At 45.8% G+C, this 8,820-nt stretch overlaps 1 gene segment (V, D, J or C); it reads left to right on the top strand.

Moving 5' to 3' along the window:
- On the top strand, positions 1 to 4,122 carry LOC106724631. The segment is given in 3 exon segments: positions 1 to 78; positions 174 to 486; positions 4,035 to 4,122. Coding segments are annotated over 3 exon segments (447 nt in total).
- Positions 4,123 to 8,820: the final 4,698 nt, after the last annotated feature.

Below are 8,820 nucleotides of genomic sequence, written 5' to 3'. Positions count from 1 at the left end.
AGTGCCTGAGACAGGACCCCAGCAGCTCCACCATGGACTTGGTGCCAAGCTGCCTTTTCCTCCTGATCATTTTTCAAGGTCATTCTCAGGATTGGGGAGTGCTGAGACCTGTGCCTGTGCCTGTTTTTGCTTCCATATGATCCTAAGTCCACCTTGTGTCCCTGTGTTTGCAGGTGTCCAGTGTGAGGTGCAGCTGGTGGAGTCTGGGGGAGGCTTGGTGCGGCCTGGGGGGACTCTGAGACTCTCCTGTGCAGCCTCTGGATTCACCTTCAGTAGCTACCACATGAACTGGGTCCGCCAGCCTCCAGGGAAGGGACTGGAGAGAATTTGTGCCATTAATGGTAATGGTGGTAGCACACACTACGCAGACTCTGTGAAGGGCCGATTCACCATCTCCAGGGACAACGCCAAGAACACACTGTATCTGCAAATGAACAGCCTGAGAGCCGAGGACACAGCCGTGTATTACTGTGCTAGAGAGACACACAGTGAGGGGAAGTCAGTGTGAGCCCAGACACAAACCTCCCTGAGGGAGGCAGCATGGCTGGGCTGCAGGGGGCACTCAGTACCAGCAAACCCAGGGTCTTAGCTCAGAAGCTGTCCCTGGAGGGGTGGTGCAGGCTTCCTATTGGGGTCAATGCTTTCTTCCCTCCTTGTGTCCCCGGGGCAGTTCCTGCTTCCTTCTTTATGTCTTTAATTAGATTCTCTTCAGGAAAAAAGGAGGCAGTGGCTGTGTTTCAAATCTGGTCGACTTCTCATCTGCGCCCTTCCTGTCACCATGTCCCTGATGGTAACTCTCTGGGTTGACAAGGAAAACATTTTAGGGATGCCTGTCCCCCTCATTGAGAGCGATGCACCCCAACTTCGCTAGCAGTGCCAAGCAGGGATTGGGGATTCCAAGCCCCAAACCTCACCTGACGGTCATGAGCCCCTCCCTATGTCCGGGAAGGAGCCCTTTGGGGGAGTTATCCAAGAGCCTCTCACTGAGTTGGATGCACTTGGTGGGTTAGGATCGTACTTTGCGGGCACTGCCACTGTGTGAGCCTGGGAGGAGTACCAGCTCTCAGGGTGTCCTGGGATGGAGGCAGGAAGGAGGCCCAGTGATGAGGCCTGTCACAGATGTGCTGGGCCCAGTTACCCATGGGTCTCTGAACATAGTCTTGTGGTATGTATCCCAACACCTGTCCGGCTTCCCTTGGAGAATCCACCTGGATCTTGAGAACCTGCTGAAGGAGACATGGTCCCCACCCACCTGTGCTGTGCCTCCAGGTTCTGCGGACATCACCCCATCCTCACCCTCTGTCCTCTGCCCCCCACGTTCTCACCCCACCAGGCCTGCACAGGATGTCCCCTGTGGCTGCGCTCTGCCCTCTCCTTCCTGCCCTGGTAGTTTTTGCCTTAAATGTACCCCCACGCCATCCCCTCATTCCCATCTCCTGTGCCAGTCCCTCCCTGAGATGCCAGGGCCACTTAGGCGGCATGAAGCCAGCCTCAGCCACCCGGCTGAGCCCGTTACAGAATTTACCAGGCAACCAAAAAATACACAGGAGTACTTGGAGGTCCAGGATAAACCCATTTATTTTCAAATGTTTCACAGGGACTCAGGGGGTCAGGTCTCCAAATCCTGAGTAAACCAATATGGAGGAAGCCCTCTCTTTATACCCTTTGGTTTCTTTGTCCCCCAAATATGGATGGGACTTCCGGACCTTTAGTGTGCTTTGCAAAAAGCCCCGTATGTTGGGATGGGGACTGTGAGACCAAAAGGCCTGGCCTGGCGCCAGCGCTGATAACCCCCTCCAGGGGTTGTCTATTGTTCATGGTTAATGGCCTCTGTAAAATTGTGAGTATTTAGGTAAACGGGTCTTGCAAGACTAGATAATTAAGGAAGGGGCAATGACTAGACTATAGACTAGCAGGAATGTGCATTATGGATACTGATTAACTAGTTACAGAGTCAGGCTGCTGGTCAACCCCCCACTCCCACAAAAAAATTCTTATTTTCTTCATCTAGCCCATGTGCAGTGCCCACGTGTGATGTCAGGCTGTGGGGGCCCCACCTGTGTCAGGTGGAAACACAGCTGAACACTGACCTTAGAGCACCTCCAATAGCTCACACCTGTGCTAAGGGAACCTGCTGGGAGGCCTTGAGCTGCTGAGCATCATGATGGACAAACCTGTGGAAACTGGATTCAGAGGTCAGTCAGGGAAGGGCTGGTGCCTGGTCACCTATAATGTTGCCAACATCCCACTGACCAGAGCCCAGGTACACAGGGAGCTCCGTGAATCCTAAAAGTAGGGGAACAGCCCAGCTTTCTCAGTGGTTAAGCATCGACCTATGAACCAGGAGGTCACTGTTCAGTTCCCATTGTGGGCACATAAGCGGGTTGTGGTCTCTATCCCTGGAAGGGTCATGCAGGAGGCAGCTGATCAATTATTCTCTCTCATTATTGATGTTTCTATCTCTCTCTCCCTCTCCATTCCTCTCTGAAATCAATAAAAATATTTTTTTAAAAAAAGGATCAATAAAAACATTAAATGTCTCATGAAAAACTACCATAACCAGAGGACAAAGGAATGATGACTTTAAAATGCTGAAGGAAAATTGAAAAGTCATCAAGGTAGAATTCTAAACTAACTGAAATATATTTCAAAACCAGCCCTAGCTTTTTGACTCAGTGGATAGAGCATCAGTCTGAAGCACAAATTGTCCTGGGTTCGATTCCGGTCAAAGGTACGTACCTCGGTTGCAGGTTCCTCCCTGGCCAGGGCCCTGGTCGGGGCACGCGCAGGAGGCAACGAATCCATGTGTTTCTCTGACATTGATATTTCTTTCTGCCTTTGCCTCTTTCTTTCACTCTCTCTAAAAATCAAAGGCAAAATATCCTCGGGTGAGAATTAAAAACAAACAAACGAAACAAAACAGACTGAAGCCAGCTGGTGTGGCTCAATGGTTGAGTATTGACCTATGATTCCATTCCTGGCCAGGGCACAAGCCCAGATTTCAGTCTTGATCTCCAGTAGGGGGCGCGCAGGAGGCAGCCAATCAATGATTTTATCTCATCATTGATATTTCTCTTTTTCTTTCTCCCTCCTTTCCTCTGAATCAAAACATATTTAAATAAATAAATAAATAAATAAAAGAAATGGTTGCTGGTTTGATTCTCAGTCCCTGCACATACAGGAAGCAACTGATCAATATTGCTCTCACACATTAATATATCTCTATCACTCCCTCTCCCCTTTTTTTCACTCTAAAAATCAATGAGCATATTCTCAGGTGAGGATAAAGAAGAGAAGATATATATCTATGTCATCTATCTATACCATGGGAGCAGAGGCACATTGATTTTATAGCTAAAGATTCACTGATTGTTCCCATCCTACTTCCTGACCATCTCCTGCAGCACATCTCCTGCTGTGGAAGAAGAGGTCCCTGGGCATGGTGTCCAGGACCCCAAGGAGGGCCTGGTTCTCTGAGGGCACAGTCAGCACCTACTTCCAGGAGAAACCCCAGAGACAGGGACCTCCCCTCACCTATTGCCCTTTGTATGTGCAGACACCTCCCATATGAAAATGCCCACATGGCCACCAGACACACACACAGTTGGCATCCACTTAAATTCAGGGCCTCCTCACTCTGAAGAATATTTTCTGGGGGAGGGGGACTTCACCTGCAAGACATGAATACCATGTGGCTCTTCCTCTTCCTGGTGTCAGCTCCCAGATGTGAGTGACTCAGGGGCTTAGACGTGAGGAGATGGGGATCCTGCATCTGATCCCAGGACTCACTGTGTTCTATCTGTCTCAGGTGTCCTGTCCCAGGTGCAGCTGCAGCAGTGGGGCACAGGACTGGTGAAGCCCTCAGAGACCCTCTCCCTCACCTGCGCTGTCTCTGGTCACTCCATCACCAGTGCTTCCTGCTGGCATTGGATCCGACAGGCCCTGGGGAAGGGGCTGGAGTGGATGGGGCGCATATGTAGTGATGGGAGCACTAACTACAGCCCCTCCCTTAAGAGCCGAACCTCCATCTCCAGAGACATGTCCAAGAACCAGTTCGCCCTGCAGCTGAGCTCTGTGACCACTGAAGAAACTGCCATGTATTACTTGCAAGAGACACAGTGAGGGGAAGTCAGTGTTGAGCCCAGACACAAACCTCCCTGAGGGAGGCAGCAGGACTGGGTTGCAGGGGGCACTCAGCCCACCAGGGGGCGCTCAGGACCACAGACATGAGGACCAGCTCAGGATCTGGGACCTGGGGGATATATTCTCTGTTGATCTGGTCAGTGGTTTTATTCTCCAGGAGTAAACACCCTCCTCAAGGACTCACTGCCTCTCCCCTTTATGCCTTTCCCCCCCCCTTAGAGGAAGTCACTTACTTCCTCTGCCCCCTTGATCCATCAGAAAGAGTCCTTAATATTTCCTTTGGTCCCTCCTGGAGACATTGCCATTTTAAGGAGGCCATTGCAAACATCGTTGGGCAGGTACCAGAGAAACGTTATTGAAGCCCCAGCAACCAATAACCACGGCTGTGCTAGCAAAGGGACAGTCTTCTGCCAGGAGCTTCTGGTGGATAAAACACATGACGGCTTTATTCTAACAGAAAGGAGTTGGTAGAACTGGTCTGTATTTTGAATTTCTAGAGGATAAGCAAATAACAATATCTGAAATGAATAATACATGAAGTAAGACTAACACTGTCGATTAAACATAAGTGAACTTAAAGAAGTGTAATAAAACCTCCCCAAAATGGAACACAGAACAAATTTTCCAAAAAATAGTCAAGTGTCAGCAATGTAAGAGACAATAAAGCAGTCAAATCTATATACATGTAATTGGAATCCCAGAAAAAGGAGATAGGAGGCACCAAGTGAAATGTTTGGAGAAATTATGGCAAATACTTTCTCAGAATTTGATGTAAACCAACATACACCAAGAAAAATAAAAGTAAACAACATTAAATCAAGGCACAATAAAGTCAAACTCATGAAAAAGTTAAAATTCCTAAGGGCAGCAAAGAAAAAAAGCATGCATGAGTCAAGGAACAAGATTAATAAAAACATCAAAGGTCTCATAAAAAACCTACCAAAACCAGAAGACAATGAAGTGATGACTTTAAAGAGCTGAAGGAACATTGAAGCAAGATGAATGTAGAATTCTAAACTAACAGAAAATGTATTTCAAAACTGGAAGAAAATGAAATTATAAAATATCCAATTTTGTGAGATGCAGCTAGAGCAGTGCTTAGAGGGAAATGTATAGCATTAAATGCTAATATATTAGAAAAGAATAAAGATCTTTAAATCAATAATATAAGCCTCCACTTTAAAAAAATTGGAAAAGGGTGAGAACCAGTTTGGAGGCATAGGTAAATGCATGTTCTCCCTGCTTCCCACAACCACATGAAATATACAACTAAAATAGAGAACAACCATCATTCCAGACTAGGGAGGTAAAGAAGAAAGCATATCAAGACTGGTAGGATGGGTGGAGGCATGGAACAGGCCAGTCCGACACCCACATGTGGCCTTTGCTTAATCAGGAGGGATATTTCAGCTGTGGAGGCCTCCTGTGAGAAGCAAAGGGTCTCAGCCTCACACAAGACCCCAAACCCAGGTTTACAGAGCTGGAAGAGAAGTCCTCACAACTTATGGTTGTAAAAACCAGAAACAATTATCACTGAGTGACATGGAGGCAGCTGGACACCCTGGCTGTTCCTCTTAAAGGACCAGCACAGGAACTTAAAGGGTCCCACTTCCTCTGAGCTCCAGCCATAGGTGGTGGAATTAGGGGGTCCAGGGACATATGGGAAAGAAATGGCTTGTCTGGCATTTAGGACAGGAACTTGTGGTGGCTTTCTTCCAGACAGAGCTGCTGAGAGGAATCATTGTTTCTGTTCTGGGACCTCTCACATTTCATAGCTACCTCAAAGTCATATCTGAGGTTCCATCAGTGTGGCTCACACAGTTTGCTCTTCCCTGGTGATTCCCTGAGAACCTGCCCCCTCCAAATTGCAGTCCCATCCAAACTATTTCCAGCAGCCTTTCCATATGAATGGCTTGTCCTGGCTCAGGCTTCAGACTCTCCTAAAATCTCTCAAAAAAGCAGAAGCTGGCATCAGCATGCCCCAAACCTATCAATAAAAGGCCCAAGACCTGGCACTAGCACCAGCCTGCTTTGCTTCACAGCTTGTCTTTGCCTGGGCACTTCCAAGCCCAATACAAGCAGCAGCCACCTGCAGATCCCCCTGTAGTTCCTGCTTGGTGGCCTCAGGCAGTGGCTGACTTTGCTCCTCCTAGGAGGCCCTAGAGCCAGTGCACCAGGTGGACAGGTTCAGACCACACCAGATTACAACTTTACACATCCAGGAGGAGGAGAGGGAGGAGAAAGAGAATGAGGAAGAGGAGAAGGAGGAGGAGGAGGAGGAGGAAAAGGAAGTGAAAAAACAAGTATAAGAAGAAGATATACAAAATATAAACAAAAATGACAATAAATACATGTCTGTCATTAAATCTAAAAATCAAAATAAACAGAGTCTAAAGAACAAAATAAACTGTTGAATAAAATAGAACCCGAGGCATGAAAAGATGGAACAAACTAATGAACCTCAGAGGGAAAGGGGGAGGGGAGGGTGGAAAGTGATTAACCAAAGAACTTATATGCCTATATGCATTAGCTATGGTCCCAGAGAGGAGGGTGGTGAAGGCCTGGGGTGGGATAGGAATGTGGTGAAGGGGTGATATGGGGTGGGGGAAAGTGAGACATCAGTAATACTCTCAATAGTAAAGATTTTTTAAAATTAGATAAGGAAAATCAATATCAAGCAAAAGGAATGAAAAATAAAGATGAACAGAAATTAATGAAATCAAAACAGAAAAATTAAAGAGAAAATGAATGATACCAACAGCTGAATCTTTGAAATGGTCAATAAAACTAATCAAATGCTAACAAGACTGGCAAAGAGACAAGTGACCAATATCAGAAATTAATTAGGGCATATACATATTGTCCAATGCATTCTTATGAGACTGGCATTCTTTGTGCAGTCAGTACAAAGAAATAGTAAACTACACACCAAAATCTGTTAACATATTTACTAAAATCCTTAACAAAATATTAGCAAATCTTACCAGCAATATAAGAAAAATAATACAGCATCATGACAAAGTGGGAATTATCCCAACAATTCAAAGCTGATTCAATATTTTTTACTGGTTTAAGAGAGGAAGGGAGAGGGAGAGAGAAATAGAAATCTCAAAGATGAGAGAGAATCATTGATCATCTGCTTCCTGCACGTGCCCTATTGCGGATAGAGCCTGCAACCCCGGCATGTGCCCTTGAACACAATCAAACATGGGACCCTTCAGTCTGCAGGCCAACGCTCTATCCACTGAGCCCAACCAGCTAGGGTAAGCTGATTCAACATTGTAAAATTTACCAATTGATTCCAACAGGTCAACTGTGTAAAGAAGAAAATTCACATGGTCATAAAAATTGATACAAAAAGTGTGTGACAAAGCACAGCATTCATTCATAACAAAAAATGCTTAGAGAACTTGAGATAAAAGGGCATTTCCTCAAACTGATCATGGGGTTCCTGTAGCTACTATCATACTTCATTGTGGGAAGTTAAAGGATTCTACCTCAGATAGGGACAAAGTCAAAAAGGTCCACTCTTACCACTTCTATTCAACATTGTACTTGACTGTTTAACAAGTGAAATAAGACAAGAAAAATACATAGAGACATTCAAATGTGAATGGAAGACACAGGTGTCCCTACTTGCACATGACATATTAATCTATGAAAAAAAATCAAAAGAACTGACTTCAAAATCTCCTAAAATTAATTTATGATTTTAGCAAAATAATGGGTCAATACACAAAAATGAGTATATTTGTTTACTCTAGCCATGTGTAAATGGAACCCAAAATTAAAATATAGTCTGGCCAGTGAGGCTCAGTGGTTGAACATCAACCTAATAACCAGGAGGTCACAATTTGATACCTGGTCAGGGCACATGCTGGGGTTGTGGGCTTGGTCCCCTGTGTGGGGCATGCAGGAGGCAGCCAATTAATGAGTCTCTCTCATCATTGATGTTTCTATTCCCCTCTCCCGGCCCAAGACCTGGCACTAGCACCTGAGCACTTCCAAACCCAATATATGTAGCAGCCATCTGCAGATCCCCCTACAGCTCCTTCTTGGTGGCCTCAGGCAGTGGCTGACTTTGCTCCTTCCAGGAGGCCTAGAGCCAGTGCACCTGGTAGACAGATTCAGACCACACAAGATTACAACTCCACACATCCAGGAGGAGGAGGAGGAGGAGGAGGGAGAGAAGAAGGAAAAAATATGAACAAAGCCCTAAACGGTTTGGATCAGTGGATACAGTGTAGGCCTGCTGACTGAAGGGTTCCAGGTTTGATTAAGATCAGGGGCACATGCCCAGGTTGTGGGTTCAGTCCCCTGTGAGGGGCATGCAGAAGGCAGCTGATCAGTGAATCTCTGTCATCATTGATGTCTCTATCTCTCTCTCCCTCTCCCTTCCTCTCTGAAATCAATAAAAATATTTTAAAAATATGAACAAAATAATGGCAATAAATACATTTCTATCAACAATTAAATCTAAAAACCAAAATAAATGAACATAGTATCTAAAGAACAAAATAAATAGGTGAATTAAATAGAATCTGAGCCATGGAAACATGGAATAGACTGAAAAATCTCAGAGGGAAGAGGGAGGGGAGAGTGGAAAGAGATGAACCAAAGAACTTATATGCATATATGCATTACCTGTTGACACAGATAGGAGGATGATGAAGGCCT

The sequence above is a fragment of the Myotis brandtii genome, unplaced genomic scaffold (assembly GCF_000412655.1).
Source record: "Myotis brandtii unplaced genomic scaffold, ASM41265v1 scaffold910, whole genome shotgun sequence".
NCBI lineage: Eukaryota > Metazoa > Chordata > Mammalia > Chiroptera > Vespertilionidae > Myotis > Myotis brandtii.
The sequence above is the reverse complement of the archived record's forward strand: the minus strand, read 5'-3'. Positions and strand labels throughout refer to the sequence as shown.